This window comes from Podarcis pityusensis (genome assembly GCF_964106645.2).
Source record: "Podarcis pityusensis genome assembly, chromosome: 16".
Classification (NCBI taxonomy): domain Eukaryota; kingdom Metazoa; phylum Chordata; class Lepidosauria; order Squamata; family Lacertidae; genus Podarcis; species Podarcis pityusensis.
Genome location: NC_138041.1, coordinates 5072160 through 5094418, shown reverse-complemented (window position 1 = coordinate 5094418; position 22259 = coordinate 5072160). Strand labels below are relative to the sequence as shown.

At 48.4% G+C, this 22259-nt stretch overlaps 1 protein-coding gene and 1 long non-coding RNA gene across 4 annotated transcripts in view; one reads left to right on the top strand and one right to left on the bottom strand.

The window, feature by feature from the left end:
* CA14 (carbonic anhydrase 14) overlaps window positions 1-18549 on the bottom strand; it is a 35632-nt gene extending 17083 nt beyond the window's left edge. Inside the window, exons 1-2 of one of the 2 annotated variants that reach the window (XM_080984793.1) lie at window positions 18113-18549; window positions 8488-8508 (exon numbers count right to left, since the gene is read on the bottom strand). In XM_080984793.1, the coding sequence (XP_080840919.1) occupies window positions 8488-8508; window positions 18113-18170 (79 nt within the window). In that variant the 5' untranslated portion in view covers window positions 18171-18549. The remainder of the gene's footprint in view (window positions 1-8487; window positions 8509-18112) is intronic. The other variant, XM_080984794.1, reaches the window with a different exon arrangement.
* Window positions 18550-18843: 294 nt separating this feature from the next.
* On the top strand, window positions 18844-21107 carry LOC308465149. 2 transcript variants are annotated; one of them, XR_013980283.1, is made up of 3 exons: window positions 18845-18936; window positions 19883-20124; window positions 21021-21107. It is a non-coding gene; the product is annotated as an uncharacterized lncRNA (long non-coding RNA). The 2 variants fall into 2 exon arrangements; XR_013980284.1 differs by lacking the exon at window positions 21021-21107 and having other exon boundaries at window positions 18844-18936; window positions 19883-20113.
* The last annotated feature ends 1152 nt before the right edge of the window (window positions 21108-22259 follow it).

The following is a 22259-nucleotide window of genomic DNA, read 5'->3' as shown; positions in this document are numbered from 1 at the left end:
TCGTTTTCCATTTTTGGGCTAACAAAACACGGGCCGCAGTAGTGCCATACATAAGTAACCTTTTTTGACACCTGGGAATTTCTGTCTGAATTATCCCCAACAAAAAGGACTCTGGGTATTGGGGGGGGGTTGTTTTTGTTTTTGAAAAAGTGCTTTTAAACATTCCCTTGGTGCATCAACCTCCCAGCAGTGCCATAAGTATATCGCCAAGTCAGTGGCGTAGCGTGGGGGGTGCCAGGGGTGCCGGCCGCACCGGGCGCAACTTCTGGGGGGGCGCGCTCGCTGCCTCCGGAATCGCCCAGAGCCCCATGGCAGCGGCTCTCAGCGCTCGCTGCGGAAGGCGCGCCAGGCAGCCCCTCCTCACCGACGGGCAGCGTTCGCCTGCGGGGCTCGGCCAGCGCGCAGGGCTGGCCGCATGGAGTTGCCGGGGAGCCGCCGCCGCCTGCCATGCCGCCCTGGCTGCTTCAGCCGCGTCCGACAGCCGGCTCGAGGCTCCTTCCGGCCAGGTCTCCCGATGGGGTGCTGCGGGCAGAGGCTTCGGCACCAAGCGCCACGCCGCCCACCCGCCCCGACGGGGCCCGCCCACCCGCGCCGGAGGCTGGCCAACCCACTGGCCCCAGAGGCGCCCCCTCCCCGCGCCAGAAAGAAGCCGCGTCAGGGCTAGCCGGGCCGGGGAGGGAGACCGAGAAGGCTGCGCCGCAACGCCCAAAGACGCGCGTCTTGGCGCAAAGGGGCCCACGGCACCCAGACGCGGAAGGGACCCTCTCCCCCTGACCCGCCACTGAACTGCAATTCCCAGCTCCCTTGGCAAATCCCAGTGCCCAATCCCCATGCTTTATTTGAGGCAGGGGTCCTTTAATTGCAAAAACACCACCACGGAGGGCAGTAGTCACTACGAAATTTGCCCCAGAGTAGAGCCGTCAGTATTAATGACCATGGTTAGGGGTTAGGGGGCGCAAATTACTTGCCTTGCCCCGGGTTAGGGGGCGCAAATTACTTGCCTTGCCCCGGGTGCTGACTACCCACGCTACGCCGCTGCGCCAAGTGACTCTAACTTCATGCCCCACACTGGATACAGTGGTACCTCGGGTTACAGACACTTCAGGTTACAGACACTTCAGATTACAGACTCTGCTAACCCAGAAATAGTACCTCGGGTTAAGAACTTTGCTTTAGGATGAGAACAGAAATCGCGCGGCGGCAGCAGGAGGCCCCTGAAGTGGTGCTTCAGGTTAAGAACAGTTTCAGATTAAGAACAGACCTCCAGAACAAATTAAGTTCTTAACCCAAGGTACCACCGTACAACCCTTGATTTCATTCACAAGAGATGTTCTTTCAAATCACCTATCCCTGTACAAGCCCACTCAGACCTTGAGGTCAATCTCCAAGCTCCTTCTCTGTGATCAGCAAGAGAAGGGTCCTTTTCTGCCATAATCATTATTTATTTAAGGTTCTTCCCCCACCATCTAACTTTTATTGAAGTTTTGAAATTATAAGAAAAGGAAAAATTTCCAGAACGAAAGTGAGAAAGAGAAGAGAGAAGAAGTTGTGGAGATTAAGCATTAAGCACCATCAGCGCATAGACGGAACATTGGCAGAGCAGAATATCTTCCGTGGTGTAAACAAATGCTTCTAAGTATTTGGAAAAGGAAACGTCGTGCTAATACATGTGATGGATCAAACAAGAATGTGTTAATCTTAATTCCCTTGCTTTCTTATCACATACTGTGGTGCCTCTGGTTGCGAACGGGATCCGTTCCGGAGGCCCATTCGTAACATGAAAAGAGCGCAACCCACAGCGGCGCATCTGTGCACTCCCAGGTTGCGATTCGGCACTTCTGGGCATGCACGTGACGTCATTTTGCGCGTCTGCGCATGCGGCGAAACCCGGAAGTAACCCTTTCCGGTACTTCCGGGTCGCTGCGGGACGTAACCTGAAAGAACGTAACATGAAGTGGACGTAACAAGAGGTATGACTGTATACAACATAGGAATAGAGAGATGATAAAATTAAAATAAAAAAGCAAGGGTGTGCTGTATCTTGCTGATAGTATGTTCTTGTAATGCTTACTCTATAGTAAGCTGCAAGGACCATCTGAAAAGCTATTACTTAGCTTTGAGGAGCACAAGGAAAGCTTTGAGATGTCCATAGTCCTCCAACCTAGAAGGCTGGTAGACATCAGGCCAACCACCTGGGCGCGATGACAGCTCCTCAGACATGGCCTCTCTCAACACAGGCCGCCGGGCGCGAGAGCAGGCGGAAGGAACTGGTAGTGCAGATGTGTTCTGGGGCGATTATTTGGGGTCTGGACTGAGGGAGGAAGGAAAGGGCATCATCTTTGAGAGCCTGTTGCTGACAGAACACCAAACTACCGGCAGGCAATTTGGAGCGAAGGGGCCTCCAATTTGGACCAAAGCCCCCAAGCCAGATGAGCGCGTAACCTCAGTTGGTCTCTAAGGTGCTACTGGACAATTTTTTGTTTTTTTATATATTTCGAGATGGGTGGGGTATTATTATTATTATGGAATAGGGCGTGTCCCTATTTTCTTCAGAGAAATGTTGGAGGGTACGAAATCCTGTTCCTTTCAGTAAGAACTGATACCCGGTGCAGGCTCAAAAACATTTCCCCCCGTAATTGCTGATTGATACACAAAAGCACGAAATGGGCAGGAACTGTGGAAAAACTGGATTTTTAAGTATATATGTGTGTATAATTGGACACCCATGTGAAAAAGCATTTTAAATTCTGGAGTTTCTAAGCCAGCAAACGTAAAAAAATGAAAAAGCATGAGACCAGAAAAGATTTATTCAAATTAACCATAAAAACTGATCCTGATGAATACACAGCCCGCATCTGACCACCCCCAAAATCTGTGCCACTGTCCACCGCGCTGCCACCCACAAAGAGTTTTTTGTCTGTCCTCATCTGCTTCCTAGCATTGGCACCCAGTGCCAGTTCCACCAGTAATAAGGGACGTCTTTTCCTCGCCAAAAAAAAAAAAAAGGCGAAAAGGCAAGTCAGGTCCTCTTTCTTTCTGTGAAAGAGGTTTGCTTCTGAATGGCCGCCCCCCCCCCCATGCAAGGCAGGAGCAACACATCACACGCTCCCTTGCATCTGAATTCAAGCGCTTGCCGGGCTCTGCGCTGGCTGCAAAAGTTTTCCTTCCATGCAGGGAAGCAAGGATAAAGCTGTTTGCTTTTTCCCTGCCTGGCGCAATTGTCATTCCGGTGGCCTCAGAGCTTAAAATAACAGCACCATGGTTGGAGGGTTCAGGAGTTGTTTTCCTGCCCCATGGGATGAAAATTCGCCGCCACCAAACACTTAGCCCGACCCATTGGAAAAGAAATTGTTGTTTAGTCGTTTAGTCGTGTCCGACTCTTCGTGACCCCCTGGACCAGAGCACGCCAGGCACTCCTGTCTTCCACTGCCTCCCGCAGTTTGGTCAAACTCATGCTGGTAGCTTCGAGAACACTGTCCCACCATCTCGTCCTCTGTCGTCCCCTTCTCCTTGTGCCCTCCATCTTTTCCAGCATCAGGGTCTTTTCCAGGGAGTCTTCTCTTCTCATGAGGTGGCCAAAGTCTTGGAGCCTCAGCTTCAGGATCTGTCCTTCCAGTGAGCGCTCAGGGCTGATTTCCTTCAGAATGGAGAGGTTTGATCTTCTTGCAGTCCATGGGACTCTCAAGAGTCTCCTCCAGCACCAGAATTCAAAAGCATCAATTCTTTGGTGATCAGCCTTCTTTATGGTCCAGCTCTCACTTCCATACATCACTACTGGGAAAACCACAGCTTTAACTATACAGACCTTTGTTGGCAAGGTGATGTCTCTGCTTTTTAAGATGCTGTCTAGGTTTGACCCATTGGAAATGACATAAAAGGTAAAGGTAAAGGTACCCCTGCCCGTACGGGCCAGTCTTGCCAGACTCTAGGGTTGTGCGCTCATCTCACTCTAGAGGCCGGGAGCCAGCGCTGTCCGCAGACACTTCCGGGTCACGTGGCCAGCGTAACGAAGCTGCTCTGGCGAACCGGCACCAGAGCAGCAGCGCTGAGGTTTTACCCACAGCGCCACCCGCGTCCCTTGGAAATGACATACAGATGACTAAATCTGAGCCCATGAATTTCACTGGGTCCTACTCAGAGTAGAGCTTCGTTTGGTGCAGCCCTTTGTTTTTCTGCAACTACGAAAAATGAATGAGGGCAGACAAGTGAACAACCTATCAGGGCAAAATTTCTATTAAAAAATAACTTTTCAGGAAATGAAGTCCTCCCAGCCGTCGCTCACGCTTCTCAAGCCCTGCCCATTGTAGGAGGGGCCTGGGATGAACCAATGAGAGCTCAAGAGCCTTCCGGGGACTTTGACACCATTCTGCTTGGCCGTTGCCCCTCTGATTTTCTCCAACAGAGCACCAACAGGTGAACTACCGGTAACTAACGATCATGGTACACTGTTTTCTCCAATTTCGGGGTCATTTTTGACTATTTGCTGCTCAGGAGAGGTGAAGACATCAATATCAGATTGTCTTGCAGACTTGTTGGAAGAGTCATCACAGGCATGAAGCCATCCCTGTTTCTCCTTCTTTCAACATTTCCGAATCTATTTACCCTTTTTTTAAAAAAATGTACTGGTCCTCATGAAAAATGACCAGCATGTTAAGGCAAATTTATTCCAATATGTGCACTTTCCCCATGTGATTTCCCCTAATAGAATACTTTTCTAAAACATTGTTTTCACTGATAGATTGTGTGTGTGTGTGTGTGTGTGTGTGTGTACGCACTCACTCACAACTATTAGGGAAACGATCACCCCCCCCCAAAAAAAGCATCTCCATGCTTTCCCCTGCATATGCATTTTTGAACACGTTGCTTCGTCAGAGGCCTGCGTTGCAAAATTCAGAGAATTCCGAATTTTAAAGGGTGGCCATGATTTGCTCTGCAGGTCCTTTTGGGAAAAGCAAATTCAGATAGGTTCACCTTTAAACGCGAACCAAAGAGAACTTCTCCCCCTTCCTTGCAAATAACGCCAATCCCAGCCAAGGGATCTCAGCCGGCCTTCGCCGCCGCCACGGCTAAGCCCTTTTCAGCCCTTCAACATCAACAATGCCTTTGTTTCTTTCCCATGAGTTGGCCACTCTGGGTGAGCTTAAGGGGAGGGGATGGAACTGGATTACTCTCCGTGAAAGAGGATCAAGCTGGCCTGGCTGAGTGCCGCAATGCTAACCTCATTGGAACGTCGCCGGTTCCTTTGCTAATTGGGACGGTGATTTGGTGCGGAAGGTTTTAGCTGGGGGAAAACAGCAGAGCGGCTGTAGAAAACACACTCAGGAGTTACAAAAGGGACTTTGGGGGCTTAGAGGCCAGAGGGGAGAATTGTTTTTTCTCTCTCCATGTAACACAGCCGTTCCTAAACTTTTTAGGGTCTCCCTCCATCTTGGCTCCACAAACTCATCCCCAGTGCCCCTTACCCTGCCCTCTACAAAGTATTATTCAGAATAACAGTTTGCACGACCCAGTAAGGGGGAAATACTAACACACACACACACAAAAACTGAAACAGCAACAACTACTTGCACATTTATTCAAAATCCAGTGGAAACTATTCGGTTTGATTAGTTCGGCAAAAGGGGGATTTGATCCAGTGGTACCAGCCTCGAAATATTCCATCAACAGTGTCTCCGAAAAATCTTACACATCACTTGGGAAGACAGGCAGACTAATACCAGTGTACTGGAAGAAGCAAAGATCACCAGTGTTGAAGCAATGATTCTTCAACGTCAACTTCGTTGGCCTGGTCATGTTGTGCGGGTGCCTGATGATCGTCCTCCAAATCAACTACTCTATTCCGAATTTTAAAATGGAAAGCGTAATGCTGATGGTCAACAAAAGAGGTTTAAAGACTATCTCAAGGCATATCTTTAAAAATGTAGTATAAACACCAACAATTGGGAAACACTGGCCTGCGAACGCTCCAGTTGGAGAACAGCCTTTACCAAAGGTGTCATGGGCTTTGAAGACACTCGAACTCAGGACACAAGGGAGAAACGTGCTAAGAGGAAGGCACGCTTGGCAAATCCACACTGTGATCAACTCCCGCCCGGAAACCAATGTCCCCACTGTGCAAGGACGTGTGGATCCAGAATTGGCCTCCACAGTCACTTACGGACTCATTGTTAAAACCGTGTTTATGGAAGACAATCTTACTCGGCTAAGATGATCGCCAAAGAAGAAGGACCAGCTTTGCAAAGTCTGAGTCATTTATCCCTCCAATGCCCCCCCTTGCCTCTTGGCACCCTCTGGGTGATACCACCCACCCTCAGGAAGCACCACCTATTGCTTTGGGAACCCTTGATTTAATGTATTTACATCCCGCCTTTCCCCCAAGATGGGATCCATATTGTTAGCTTCGAGAACACTGTCCAGCCATCTCGTCCTCTGTCGTCCCCTTCTCTTACGCCCTCCATCTTTCCCAACATCAGGGTCTTTTCCAGGGAGTCTTCTCTTCTCATGAGGTGGCCAAAGTCTTGGAGCCTCAGCTTCAGGATCTGTCCTTCCAGTGAGCACTCAGGGCTGATTTCCTTCAGAATGGAGAGGTTGGATCTTCTTGCAGTCCATGGGACTCTCACGAGTCTCCTCCAGCACCAGAATTCAAAAGCATCCATTCTTCAGCGATCAGCCTTCTTTATGGTCCCGCGCTCACTTCCATACATCACTACTGGGAAAACCAGAGCTTTAACAATACGGACCTTTGTTGGCAAGGTGATGTCTCTGCTTTTTAAGATGCTGTCTAGAGATCCACATAGAAGCATATAATTATAGAGTTGGAAGGGACCTCTGAGCATCTGCAATGCAGGAATATGCAGCTGTCCCGGACAGGGATTGAACCCATGACTTTGATGTTACTAGCACCATGCTCTAACCATCATCATAAGGCAGCTTATGACATTTAACGGCAGCGTTATAAAATGCAAGGTGGCAAAAGCAAACTTGCTCAAAGCAGCCCTTAAAACCCATCAGAGCACACTGAGCCCCTGCAATTTCCACTAGTGGCCAAAATTGTGGGGAAAGTGTATTTTTGAAGTTTGATTGCCCATAACACCACTTTTTTTGGGAGCAATGCCATAAAATTATATATCAATGGAAAGATAATTTAATGGAGAATGTAATGCAACAATGTCCGTTCGATTATCTGTATTCTATCAAAAGTTATGGCCAATTAACCAGAAAAAGGAAGCACAACTTGCTTAGGCTGCTATGCAGTACCTTTCCTTCATTTGAATGTAGCCAATGTGCATGAGTGTTTGCCCAGACAGCAGTATCATCTGAATCTTCGTTTCCAAAGGCCTGTCTGAGCAGGAAGGCGTCAGCCTGCCGGCGGAAGGATAACAAAGAGGGAGCCAGTCTAGACTTTCCCGGGAAGGAATTCCACAATCTGGGAGCTGCCACAGAAAAGGCCCTGTATCTTGTCACCACCAACCGGGCCTCTGATGCTGAGGAGGCCAAGGGAACAGGGGTGGACCTTGGTAATATGCCTCCGCATGTGAGGCCACTTCACAAACTCCCGCCAGCCCTCGCAGCGCTGGCTTAAGCCAGGTAAACAAGGCGTCGGGTTTTGGGAAGAAGGTGCAAGGCCCTGGCAGTCTGGTGATGGTTTGCCCGGCTTTGGGGAGGGGGGAGGGGGACTCTAGGACCCTATCAGACCCTCCTTCCAGAAGCTGGGCAAACACCTACTAAATAATAATAATAATAATAATAAATTTTGTTTATACCCCGCCCTCCCCAGCCAAGACTGGGCTCAGGGCGGCTAACAACCGATATAAAAACAAATTAATTGAAATACAACTTAAAAACAAGATTAAAATACAACATTAAAACATTAAAATGCAGCCTCATTTCAATGGAAAGCTTTTTGGGGATGAAAACATCCGGTCTTCACCAAGGCTAACTAAGGCTAAATCCACCTTTGCAAGGTGATCACCAGGGATCTTAATACCCAGGTTGGTTTGCCTAGGGAGAAGCAATTTTTCAAGTTATTTGCCTCTCCCAAAACCTGCATGAAACGAGCTTAATTATTTACTCTCTCTCTTTTTATTGCATATGTGTTGCATTTATTTGCAATGTACATAGTAGTCTCCATTTGATCCTTGCAACAAGCCTGCAGGAAAGGTTAGGACAAGAGTGAGCGACTGCCCCACAGGTCACCCAACCAGCTTCATGGCAGAGTGGGGGATTCGAACCCTGGTCTCCCAGGTCCCCCTCTAACCGCTACACCACACTGATGCCATAGGGAAAGAAGGCGGCTAGGCAAAGACCTTCTGTGCATGCTCAGGAGCTTATCAGCCTGGTATTGTTTCATTGGTGCTGCCTGCAACTCGGGGAGGGGGCCTCCTCGAACGTGGCGCTGTGGCAAACTTACCACTGGCAACAAAGGAATGCATTTGAAATTCTGGAAAGCAAATTCAGACACCGGGAGGACGAACAGCCTCTCCTTACCTTCGTATGTCCAGTGGGATCCTGCAAAGGGAGAAGAGAAGTGGCGAGTCAATGTTGCTAAATCTTAGCATCATCAGCAATAATCACCATGTATACATTCTGAGGACGCGGGTGGCGCTGTGGGCTAAACCACAGAGCTGCGCACGGAAACGCTGTTTACCTTCCCGCTAGAGCGGTACCTATTTATCTACTTGTACTTTGATGTGCTTTTGAACTGCTAGGTTGGCAGGAGCAGGGACCAAGCAACGGGAGCTCACCCCGTCGCGGGGATTTGAACCGCCGACCTTCTGATAGGCAAGTCCTAGGCTCTGTGGTTTAACCCACAGCGCCACCCGCGTCCCATAATCTGAGGTAGACTGCATCTGATCCTGAGGTTCCATCTTGTCCTGTTAAGAAACCTTTTGACAGCCGCAACTGCTCTCTCACGCACACCCCCGTCATCTCATGACATAATCCCATGTGGCATTTTGAAAAGTTTATTGGCCAGTACTACATCCTTGCCCTCAGAGAGGTTCTGCCCTTTTAAGCTGGCTCCTTTCATATGTTTTGTTTTTTTAAAAAGACGAAGGAGCTTTTACAAAAGGTCATCCCATCCCCAGGGAACGTTTGAGAGTCTGCTCAAACACCGAATCTAAAAAGCCCATCTCCAATTAAACTTCGGGAAAGCTGGTGAATGCTTTTTAATTTATTTGTAGCCGAAATATACATATCTATACATATATATGAATGCATGTATGTAGAGAGAGGGATATGTTAAATCACACCTGGGACCTAAAATTGGTGAGCAGTCAGCTGCAACAGAAGAAACCTGAGTCAAAGCTGATAAGCGAATTGGAATTTCGTTCCATGCCTGAAAAGGAAGCCAGTCCCTTGCCAGGGATCTGATTTGCAGGAGAGTTTATCTCGGGCCGCTGCTAAATTTACCTCGGTCGCGTGAACTTGGAAAAAAGTGGGGGAGAACATCTCCCTTCCCTCCCCAATAGCTTGGAAGAAGTTAGGGCTACAAGAAGGGAGATTCCTGCAAGAGGAAATTCCGACGAAAGAAGAATGGCAGACAAAATTAACGGACTACGCAGAATTAGATAAAATGACAGGAAGGATTCGAAACCAGAGATTCACAGAAGATTGGAAGAAATATACGAACTATTTGAAGAGCGATTGTAATCAACAAGTTACGCTAGCAGGACTACAAGAAGTTTTGTAAGGAGAAATATATGAAACATTGCAAAGTAGAGAAAGAATAGAGGTATTCTTTATAAGATTTGAATGTAATAGTGAAAGTAAGAAAGGTAAATTAAGTGAATAGATTGGGAAATGTTCAGATGTGGTTGATGGAAGTCAAAAAAATTGTATAAGGTACAAAAGTATGTTTAATTATTGTTGGAAATGATGTGTTAAAAAACTAATAAAATTTATATAAAAAGGAAAAATGGGGGGGGAGGAGATTCCGATTCAATGCTCGGAAGAAATTTCTGCCGGAAAGAGCCATTTGACAGTGGAACCGACTCCCTCGAGAAGCAGCAGGAACTTCCTACATTGGAAGACTGGCAGATAAAGATGGTAGAATATGTGGAGATGGCAAAGCTGATGGGGAAGATCCGGAATCAGCAAGATGAACTGTTTCAAAAGGACTGGAGCAAATTTATAGTCTATATGAAAGAAAATTGTAAACATTTGAAAACGTTTGTAGGTTTGAATTGAAATGTTTTGTAATGTGAAAAAATAAGGAACTGATTTACATATAAGGAGGTAATCTTTATAAAAAAAGAAGTTTTAAGGTAAAAAAGTGGTTATAGAAATGCGAGAATTCAGTAAAAGATGTGTGGAAGTCAGAAAGAGGGAGGGAAGGAAGTCGATGCTCTGTTTGAGCAATGCTTTATGTCATAGATTTGTGCAATGAGATGTAATTAAATATGAAAACTCAATAAAAAATTATTTTTTAAAAAATAGAGGTGGCAGACTCCCTCCTTCCTTGGAGGTTTTTTAAGCTGGATGGCCATCTGTCATGGATGCTTTAGCTGAGATTCCTGCATTCCAGGGGGTTGGACTAGATGACCCCTGGGTGCCCCTCCCAATTCTACAATTCTTTGATTCTATTTGTGTGACCTCGTGTTCAAATCTTTTCTGTTGTAGCGTAAGAATGCCAGCCGAAGCATAGAATCATAGAGGTGGAAGGGACCCCGAGAGTCATTCGTCCAACCCCCTGCAATGCAGGAATCTTGGCTGAAGAAGAAACCCCAACAGGCCTGTTTTAAAAACATTCGGCCTCCGACAGTAGCCATTGCGGCCGGTGGCTGCTCCAGCCAGAGCAAAGCAACCACAGCCAAGAAGAGCCTAGCGCCACCTGAAAGCTCGCACATTCAGTTGTGTGGGCTAGCCTTGAACTCGCCTTGTCGGTTGCGTGAATCCCCAGTTTTGCTGCCTTTGCCGAGCTGTAACTTACCAGGAAGTCTGAATCTATTAAACGTAAAAGGCCCCTGACCATTAGGTCCAGTCGTGGCCGACTCTGGGGTTGGGGCGCTCATCTCGCTTTATTGGCCGAGGGAGCCGGCGTACAGCTTCCGGGTCATGTGGCCAGCATGACTAAGCCACTTCTGGCGAACCAGAGCAGCGCACAGAAACGCCGTTTACCTTCCCGCTGGAGCGGTACCTATTTCTCTACTTGCACTTTGAAGTGCTTTCGAACTGCTAGGTTGGCAGGAGCAGGGACTGAGCAACAGGACTCACCCCGTCGCGGGGATTCGAACCGCCGACCTTCTGATCGGCAAGTCCTAGGTTCTGTGGTTTAACCCACAGCGCCACCCGCGTCCCTTGAATCTATTAATCTAGGCCCAAATCAAGACAACAGGTTTTTCCCCCTCCCACCTCTAACAGATGGGCATTAACAGGATGGTTAAGTTAGCGCCAATTTCCGCTGCTGTAAATGGTCACTTTGCATACCTTGTGAGCATTTGAGCTTTATAGGGGATTGTCAACAGGCTATGGGGGGGGGGCGGATTTCTATCTAGCCTCGCTATTTACATTTCCTCTCCCTCTCTCTACACCCACGTGCTATGTGTATAAATGCCCGCCAACATGATGAAGTTCACTCCTTTACTCCATAAGACCATAAAAAGAGTCTGCTGGATCAGGCCAATGGCCCATCTAGTCCAGCGTCTCACGCTGGCCAAATGACCCCCAAAGAACCTAAGAATCAAGATAGACTGCCTCTGGACCTGGAGGTTCCATAAGGACGTCAGAAGAGCAATGGCTTCCATCGCATGTTCCTGAAAGACTTCAGTGCAGGCACCAGGCTGAATTTTGTCATGAGAACATAAAAAGAGCTTGAGGGGATAAGGGCAATGGTCCATCTCTCCATCAGGCAAGGAAGCTCCCTGCCGCTGCTGAGTCAGTGTCTGGGCTGCTGCCATGGGCTGGGCAGGGGCCAGGAAGCTGAGACTGGGTCTTGACAGACAAAGGGAACTGGGAAGTTATTTTTTGAGGGATTTCTTGTGAAAATAAGAAGAGCCCGCTGGATCCGGCCCGCCCAGTCCAGCACCCTGGTCTCACGGAGGCATGCGGGAAAACCATCAAACAGGATACAAGCACAAGATCAGTCTCTCCTCCTGAGGTTTCCAGAAACTGAGATTCAGAAGCATTATTCCCTCACAGCGGTGGAGCAAGTTGATCGGGCGCCTGGGATGGTGCGTGTGCCCTGTGCCCAGAGGTGGGGCTAATAATAATAATAATAATAATAATTTATTATTTATATCCCGCCCATCTGGCTGGGTTTCCCCAGCCACTCTGGGCGGCTTCCAACAGAATATTAAATACAATCGTCTATTAAACATTAAAAGCTTCCCTGAACAGGGCTGCCTTCAGATGTCTTCTAAAAGTCTGGTAGTTGTTGTTCTCTTTGACATATGATGGGAAGGCGTTCCACAGGGCGGGCGCCACCACCGAAAAGGCCCTCTGCCTGGTTCCCTGTAACTTGGCTTCTCGCAGTGAGGGAACCGCCAGAAGGCCCTCGGCGCTGGACCTCAGTGTCCGGGCAGAACGATGGGGGTGGAGAAGCTCCATCAGGTATACTGGGCCTTTGAGGCCATTTAGGGCTTTAAAGGTCAGCACCAACACTTTGACTTGTGCTCGGAAACGTCCTGGGAGCCAGCCAGGGCAGGATGTCCATGGGACTTGACAGGAGTCTTGCCTGCTTCCTCCCACCCCACCGCCCTACAGCTGAGGGGGAACGGTGGACGGCCTAGGACCCTCATACCTACGGGACCACCTCTTCTGGTATGTCCCACAGAGGACCTTACGGTCTTCAAACAAAAACATCTTGGAGATCCCGGGCCACAGGGAGGTTAGGCTGGCCTCAACCAGAGCCAGGGCCTTTTCAGTACTGGCCCCGACTTGGTGGAACGCTCTGTCCCAAGAGACTAGGGCCCTGCGGGACTTGACATCTTTCCGCAGGGCCTGCAAGACAGAGCTGTTCCACCAGACCTTTGGCCAAGGCACAGCCTGACCCCTTCCTTTGTTAATCCTCATAGACCTCTAGCCCAACGGTTGCCATTGATTTGATTCTGAATTGATTTTAGAAGGAATTGATTTTAGAATGTATTTCAATTAATTGACTATGATTTTATGTAAACTGTGCTATTTTTACTGTTGCTAGCCCGCTCTGAGGCCGGCTTTGGCTGGGGAAGGCGGGCTATAAATAAAATTTTATTATGATTATTATTTGGGCAGCAAGCGCCCAAGCCACTGCATCACTCCAAGGGGAGACACGTGGCTCGGGCTTGTTGCAGGCCCTGTGGTGAGTGCCGGCCGCCATTTTGTCACCCCCCTCAGTGCTGACACCTGGGGCGGCCCGCTCCCCACCGCCCCCCTTCCTCCACCCCTGCTTCCTCCGACTGTGGCAGCTGAGCATCGCCATCCTGGCTAGTAGCCATCGATCGGCTTCTCCTCCTCTGTGAATTTCCCAATCTGCTTTAGAAAGCATTGAAGTTGGTGGCCTGTGGCAGGGAGTTCCGTAGTTTCTTTCCATCTGCCCTGAACCTTCCAACATTCAGCTTCACCGAATGCCCACGAGTTCTAGTGTTAGGAAAGGAGGGAAAAACCTCTTTCTGTCCTGCCATAGCTCGGTTGGTAGAGCACGAGGCTCTTAATCTTAGAGTCACGGGTTCAAGTCCTGCGTCGGGCAAAAGATTCCTGCATCGCAGGGGGCTTGGACTAGATGACCCTCAGGATCCCGCCCACCTCTACAGCTCTATGATTCAATTATTCTATCCGCTTTCACCATGGCAGGCCCAGTTTTGCAGACACCTGTCATGTCAGGAGAACAGGATGTTGTGCTAGTTTTCTCCACAATAAAGCTGTTCGTTTCTCACCTGGAGGACGTCCGGCTAAGACCTCTGAGAAATGCAATCACATGCAGAGCTTAAGCACACTTTCCACGCACCATTCGTGATTTAAGCCTCAGTGTCTGAGCACCCTGTTTTTGCCCCAGAGCTTTCACCATGAAATCCTGCGCTTTGCTGCTAAACCAGAGGAAACAGCTAGAAACCTGAATTGCTGTTTGTTGTGCTTCAGTGGCGAAAAAGAGTGCTTGGATCTGGGCAAAATGGATATGCCTTTTAAGATGATTTAAAGAAAAATGGTTTAAAGAAAAAATCTAGACAGCATCTTAAAAAGTAGAGACATCACCTTGCCAACAAAGGTCCGTATAGTAAAAGCTATGGTTTTCCCAGTAGTGATGTATGGAAGTGAGAGCTGGACCATAAAGAAGGCGGATCGCCGAAGAATTGATGCTTTTGAATTCTGGTGCTGGAGGAGACTCTGGAGAGTCCCATGGACTGCAAGAAGAACAAACCTATCCATTCTTAAGGAAATCAGCCCTGAGTGCTCACTGGAAGGACAGATTGTGAAGCTGAGGCTCCAATACTTTGGCCACCTCGTGAGAAGAGAAGACTCCCTGGAAAAGACCCTGATGTTGGGAAAGATGGAGGGCACAAGGAGAAGGGGATGACAGAGGACAAGATGGCTGGACAGTGTTCTCGAAGCTACCAGCATGAGTTTGACCAAACTGCGGGAGGCAGTGGAAGACAGGAGTGCCTGGCGTGCTCTGGTCCAGGGGGTCATGAAGAGTCGGACACGACTAAACGACTAAACAACAACAACAACAACAAAGAAAAATATCTCCCTCTCGCTCTCAATCTCCTCTTGAGTTAGGTTGGCCACAACCCTCTTACATTTCGAACAGGTCTGTCCAGTTAGGGCTGGGGGGGGGGCAATCCCTTCCTGTAAACCAGCGGTCCTCAACCTGTGGGTCCCCAGATGTTTTGGGACTACAACTCCCATCATCCCTGACCACTGGTTATGCTGGCTAGGCATGATGGGAGTTGTAGTCCAACAACATCTGGGCACCCACAGGTTAAGAAACACTGCGTCACCCTGAAGAGATGCTGGAGAGTTGCAGACAAGACTGAGTGAAAAGGACCCAAGGGCCCGATGTGGGGAGAAGCATCTCCCTCTCTTCCTCAGCCGTCTGTTCACTAGCACCTTGCTTTCTCTCCTGCGCAATAGTCCAGTGAGAGAGCCCCAAGCGGGAGGTTCCAGGTTTGATCCCCAGCATCTAAGCCTGAAACCCTGCAGAGCCTCTGCTGGCCCGTGTAGGTAATATTGAGCTAGGTAGAGCAAGGGTCTCTTGGTTCAAGGCAGCTTCTGATATTCCTGTGTACCAGCAGCATTTTGCAGACCTTGAAAGCCTTTATTTTCTGACCACGGCTCTTCTACGTGGAAGCATATTTCTCCCGAACACATTACCTGCTCTGCTTCGTCAGAGCTCCGCTTTGGCGTTTTCTTTCTTTTTATTTCACAGTATTCAATATGATCATCTTTATTGTCATTGTCCCATACAGAACAACGAAATTGAAAAAATCTACATCAGACATTCAAAAACCAACAAGCCTGCTATCCCAGTTATCACAACCTGGTTAGCCCCCTAAAAACTCCAATACCCCATTTTTAAATACAATATACTGCCATAGAGACTACCTTAAAGGTAAAGGTAAAGCGACCCCTGACCATTAGGTCCAGTCGTGCCCGACTCTGGGGTTGCGGCGCTCATCTCACTTTACTGGCCGAGGGAGCCGGCGTACAGCTTCCGGGTCATGTGGCCAGCATGACTAAGCCGCTTCTGGTGAACCAGAGCAGCGCATGGAAACGCCGTTTACCTTCCTGCCAGAGCGGTCCCTATTTATCTCCATGCACTTTGATGTGCTTTTGAACTGCTAGGTTGGCAGAAGCAGAGACCGAGCAACGGGAGCTCACCCCGTCGCGGGGATTCGAACCGCCCACCTTCTGATCGGCAAGTCCTAGGCTCTGTGGTTTAACCCACAGCGCCACCCGTGTCCCTGGAGACTACCTTACACTGCGTTTAAAACCAAAATCGCATTTGGATTATTCTCTGCTATTTCCTCCTAACGTATTATTATTATTATTATTATTATTATTATTATTATTATTATTATTACTATCGTTGGCATCATCATCATCACCTGGGTGCAAAGGTGTGGACAATTCCAAATGAACAAACCACTCCCTGTTCTTTTAGGTAGAGTGTGGGATGTCCACTCCTCAGATTTTGAGTCATTATCCTCTCTTGACTCCTTGAGAGTTTTGCCTAGGAGGGTGGAAGGCTGGGGTGTGTTGTCGTTGTTGTTGGTTGTTGTTGTTGTCACACACCTCTTTGCCCTGCCCTTTGACACCTGAGATAGACATTTACAGGATCCACCCCAGTCCCCCAACTGCTTTCAATACAGTCGTACCTCGGAAGTCGAACAGAATCCGTTCCGGAAGTCCGTTCGACTTCCAAAACGTTCGGAAACCAAGGCGCAGCTTCCGATTGGCTGCAGGAAGCTCCTACAGCCAATCGGAAGCTGCGGAAGCCCCGTCGGACGTTCAGGTTCCAAAGAACATTCGCAAACTGGAACAATCATTTCTGGGTTTGCAGCATTTCTGGGTTTGCAGCCAAAACATTCAACTCGCAAGGCATTTGGGACCCAAGGTACGACTGTATTGAATTCTAAATTGCTGTAACCTGCCCTGCAATTGGATGGAGAAGGGTAGACAAGAAATAATGGCGATGATGACATGGTATTATTATCAACAATAATAACTGAAATAACTAATATTGATAAATTCTTAATAATATCTTACAATCACTAGTAATTAATAATCATTTATAGTAAATAATAAACACAGATAATAATAACTAGTAATATTTATTATTACTGTAAGTAAGAAAAATAACGTTTTGTAGAGGTTGCAGATCGCAATGGATTAGTCTGCCAGAGGAGTTCCTCCTTTCCCCAGTCCTAAATTCAGTTCGTCACACGCCTTCATGTGCCCACATTAGTTTTGTTTCTTAAGCCCTCGCGAAAATTCACCAGCATTTTTGTGCATATTTTTTGCACACCTTTTGACACGCAGTTTCTGCTGACGTGATTTTGTAGACTCCTCTGGCTAATGCATGCACTTTGTGGACACTTCACCCCCCCCCCCAAAAAATACGCATTTTTTCACTTTTTTGGGTTGACTGCTTTGTTGTACAGCTGCATTGCAAAATTCAGAGAAGGGCAATGTCAAACGATAGTTGTATTCCTGTACTGCCTTGGGAAGCGTCATGCAGGAAGCGAAGGCCAAATTCCTCCCCTGTGCCAGGTCAGGAATAGCAAAGTATATGTTGTTCTATAAGACATTTCTTAGCTCTGGACTAAATGAATTATTATTATTATTATTATTATTATTATTATTATTATTATTATTACGATGATGATGATGACGACTTACATTTGTATTCCACCTCTCCTTCAAGGAGCTCATGGTGGCTTACATACTTCTCTATTTTATCCCGCCCTGTTGAATGCCCTCCCAACAGATGTCAAAGAGAAAAATAACTACCAAACTTTTAGAAGACAACTAAAGACAGCCCTGTTTAGGGAAGCTTTTAATGTTTAACAGGTTATTGTATTTTAGTGTTTTGTTGGAAGCCGCCCAGAGTGGCTGGGGAAACCCAGCCAGATGGGAGGGGTATAAATAATAATAATAATAATAATTACTACTATTATTATTATCTGCACAACAAGCCTGCGAGGGAGGCTGAGCTGAGAGAGGCAGTGTCTGGCCCAAGCAAACACCCAGTAGCCTACTGGGGCTTCGAACCCTGGTCTCCCCCAAGTCCTAGTCTTCATTTAATTCCCACAACCCTGCGAGATTGCTTAGGCTGAGGTCACTCAGTGAGCTTCAGGGCCAAGTGGAGATTCGAACCCTGCTCTCCCGGGTCCTAGACCAACACTCTAACCACTAAGCCACACTGGCTCTGGAACGGGAGCAAAGTCTTTGCAAATGCCCTTCAGGGGCACGTCTGCAGCAGAGGAAGTAGCCGTTGATTCCATCCAAACGCTGATCACTTGGGGGTTTGTTTGTTTGTGCAAAAAGAGTCAGGGCTGCTCTGTTTATTTGGGGGAGAATTATGCTCTAGCCACCCACAAACGGTTGATAACAGGGGCTCAACTGCACCTCGTCCCAACAGAGGGGAAATCCACCCGGCGGCAAAAGAGCAGAAATTATCAAGGTGAAGACTTACCGCCGCTCCCAGTCCAAGCTTGGGGCAAAACTTGCAGGAAGAGAACAGCAAGGAGCATCTTGCAATGCCAGTAGACAGGTGGATGAGGATTTTTTTTAAAATAGATGGATGTTCTCTGGTCCAAAAAATAATAATAATTGCCTTTTTATGCTTCCTTCCACTGTGGCTTCCCAGTCTGCGCAAAGGTATATTCAGTTCCCCGAAACAGAATGGGTTCAGATGGACGTCCAGGTCACCACGGATGAGATCTGCCTTCTTTTGCCTTTTTACCTTGTCCTCTCCCAGGGAGTCATCGGAGCCACTTTGCCAACCACCACAAAAAAGAACCCTGGATGTTTTTTATTTTGTTTTTAAGGTAGCTCTGAGCGACAGAGGGAGTTTGCCCGCCGCCTGAGGTCCCTGCTCCTTAAATACGTCGTCCACAGAAGTCTGTGGAGTCCCAACGGTGTTTGGACAAGGCGAGAGAGAGAGAGAGAAAGGGGACGGGGGAAGGGGGGGCTGGAATTTGGCCGCTGTTCAGGTCTGTGCCAGCCAAGTCCCTCTGCAAGAGGCCGGCCGCTTTGATCCACTGGTCCTAACAGAGGAGACGGGCTGGAGTGGGGGACGTGGGAAAGGGACGGTTCTGGCGGTGATTATAAAATGGCCAAAGCGAGTCCGGGGCCAGGGACTCGTTTGCCTGCACCAGGAGCCTGTTAGGACGCCTGTAATGTAACAATGAAGGCAAGGGTTCCACTGAGCATACACAGAATGCCCTGGAGCGCAAAGGTTCCAGTTGTCACTGTCTCCCTTGTCCCTGAGCATATGGGGCACCTTCTATCTAAAAGGTCAGTGCCCTACAGAGCCCTGACACTGTGCCTCAGCCGTCTGAGTTAAATGGCAGAGTCACTTCACCTAGAGGAAATTGGCCAGTTACTATCTGCCACGTGGCATTACGGTCGAGGATCCGAGGGTCGGGGTTTGGCGGTGGTAGGGAGCAGCTGCTTTGCATGCAAAAGGCCCGAGCCTGATGGAGCCCAGGGACTGATTTGGTGAAAAACATCTTCCTACCTTCTTCTCAGGGGACGCGGGTGGCGCTGTGGGTTAAACTACAGAGCCTAGGACTTGCTGATCAGAAAGTCAGCAGTTCGAATCCCCGCGACGGGGTGAGCTCCCATTGCTCGGTCCCTGCTCCTGCCAACCTAGCAGTTCGAAAGCACATCAAAGTGCAAGTAGATAAATAGGTACCACTCTGGCAGGAAGGTAAACGGCGTTTCCGTGCGCTGCTCTGGTTTGCCAGAAGCGGCTTAGTTATGCTGGCCACATGACCCGGAAGCTGTCTGCAGACAAACGCCGGCTCCCTCGGCCTATAGAGTGAGATGAGAGCGCAACCCCAGAGTCGGTCACAACTGGACCTAATGGTCAGGGGTCCCTTTACCCTTTTACCTTCTCAAATCAAAACCATGTTACAAATCAAAACTCTTACTTTTGCAGGAAGATGTCGAGAGAGCACCTGCTCTGCATGTAGAAGGGGCCAGGTTCAATTGCCAGCGGCTTCTCCCGGTAGGGCAGGGAAGGTCTCCTGCCCAAAAGCCTGGAGAGCCTCTGCTGCCAGTCAGTGCTGGTAATGCTAGATGCTAGATGGAACAATTGGTCCCGGACACATTGTTGATGTCAGCCAACAGCTTCCTGCATTCCTACACAACGCAGAACTGAAACCCGGACTCTGGCAAAGTGGCATCTGGTCCACAAAAGCTTATGGATGCTCAAATGTGTTTGCTTTTTTCTTTTAAGGCGTCTGTTGTACCACGAGGCTCTTTCTTGGTTTGGCTCTCTGGAGGCCTGGAAGGCAGCGAAGATGACCAAAGAAGAACGCAATGTGGAGGCCAGCCAAAAACAGAGGCTGTGGGAGACTTCTCAAAGCTGTTTGTCGGCCTCGACAATGTGTCCAGGACGGATGTCAGCCCCTTCTGCACCTCTGTGATGAGCATCAGTCTTCAAAATAAATATCTGAAGGGAGCGTAAGGAGGATTAAGGTGGCTAGCACTGCGCTCCGACACAGATGCTTTTATTTATTACCAGGTTTAACTGCTTTCGCAGTTGGGGTTGCAAATATCGACATTTGCAAACCACCCAAAATACTTAGCTACATGGGTGGTAAACAGACAAACGTGCTCCTTCGAGGGACCAAACTGTGGAACTCCCTGCTGCAGGAAATCACCAAATTAGATGCCTTTTAAAAAGGGGATCAAATTTGGAGAGTGTAAGGCAATCAGTGGCTGCTTAGCTTGAGAGGGATTTACTCTGCCCAAGTAAGCATGCACCCCTTAAGCGTTTTTAAATTCCACTGATTTCAGTGTTTATTCCTAAAGAAATCTTTCCATTTCTTTGAAGGCTTCCAGACAGGCGTCTATTTATGAGGTGGGGGGCTTCCCATTCGTGAAAGTGTATTTGTAGCAATCACGTGCCGCCTTGCTTGCATCGAAACTCCAGCCTTCCCAACCCCCCTTTGCATTTAATCTGGGTTTTACCCTTTCTGGGAGCAATCCAGTAATCCCTTTCTGGAAGGTCAATGCTACCCTCATGATCAGAGGCAGCCTTGCTGTGAATATTAGTTGTGAGTTAGCAATAGCAGGAGAGGGCAGTTCGACACTTCGCCCTTCTTGTGGGTTTCATAAGAACGTAAGGACTCCCTTCAGCTGGTTCAGGCCAAAGGGGTGTGGGAAATTGCAGTTAAACATAATTTGCAAGCGTAGAGCTAGTTAAGGCACGAAAGGGTTAAGACCACAGAGCTGCATTGCTAGACTCACACCCCCTCGCCTCCATTGAGGGAGGAAGTGAATCTTCTTTCCTTATTCTTCTTTTTGCCATGTAACATACCAGGAAGGACATGTCTGATCTTGAAACTAACTTTCTATATATTGTATCCAAGAGTATTCTACCTGTGTTCTCCTTGCTGCCACGTGGAATGATACATGAACCAGACCTTTGGATTTTGCAAGTAAAACTTTTAAACTTACTTAAGAGTGTGGTCTGTTCATTGTGACGGGGGAAGCACGTAAGCAAGCTAAATGGGGTATGTAAAAGGGTCCAACAGCCTATTATTCCCCTGCATGGCATTATGACTGTTTTAAATTCTGCAAGGGGTTCTCTCCCATGGGAGATTGTGCTAAGACCAATCTAGGCGTCCAGCCGATTCTTTTATTACAGTCATACCTCGGGTTACAGCTGCTTCAGGTTGCGTTTTATCAGGTTGCGGACCTGCCGAAACCTGGAAGTACTGGAATGGGTTACTTCCGGGTTTCGGCGGTCACACATGCGCAGAAGCACTAAATTGCGCTTTGCGGATGTGCAGAAGCACCGAATCGCAACCCACACATGCGCAGACACGGGTTGTAAACGCTGCGGGTTGCGAACGTGCATCTTGCACGGATCACATTCACAACCCGAGCATCCACTGTACTCCATACGGGTGAGCTAAATATATTTACCTCCATCGGGGGCGCACATAATAATAATAATAATAATAATAATAATAATAATAATAATTTATTATTTGTACCCCGCCCATCTGGCTGGGTTTCCCCAGCCACTCTGGGCGGCTTCCACAGAGACCAAAAATACACTAAAATGTCACACATTAAATACTACCCTGAACAGGGCTGCCTTAAGATGTCTTCTGAATGTCAGGTAGTTGTTTATCACTTTGACATCTGGTGGGAGGGCGTTCCACAGGGCGGGCGCCACTACCGAGAAGGTCCTCTGCCTGGTTCCCTGTAGCTTTGCTTCTCACAATGAGGGAACCGCCAGAAGGCCCTCAGCACTGGACCTCAGCGTCCGGGCAGAACGATGGGGGAGGAGACGCTCGTTCAGATATACTGGACTGAGGCCGTTTAGGGCTTTAAAGGTCAGCACCAACACTTTGAATTGTGCTCAGAAACGTACTGGGAGCCAATGTAGGTCTTTCAAGACCAGTGTTATGTGGTCTCGGCGGCCGCCCCCAATCACCAGTCTAGCTGCCGCATTCTGGATTAGTTGTAGTTTCCGGGTCACCTTCAAAGGTAGCCCCACGTAAAGCGCATTGCAGTAGTCCAAGCGGGAAATAACTAGAGCATGCACCTAGTTCAGGATCCTCTTCTCACAGTGACCAACCTGCGGGAAACTCTTGAGC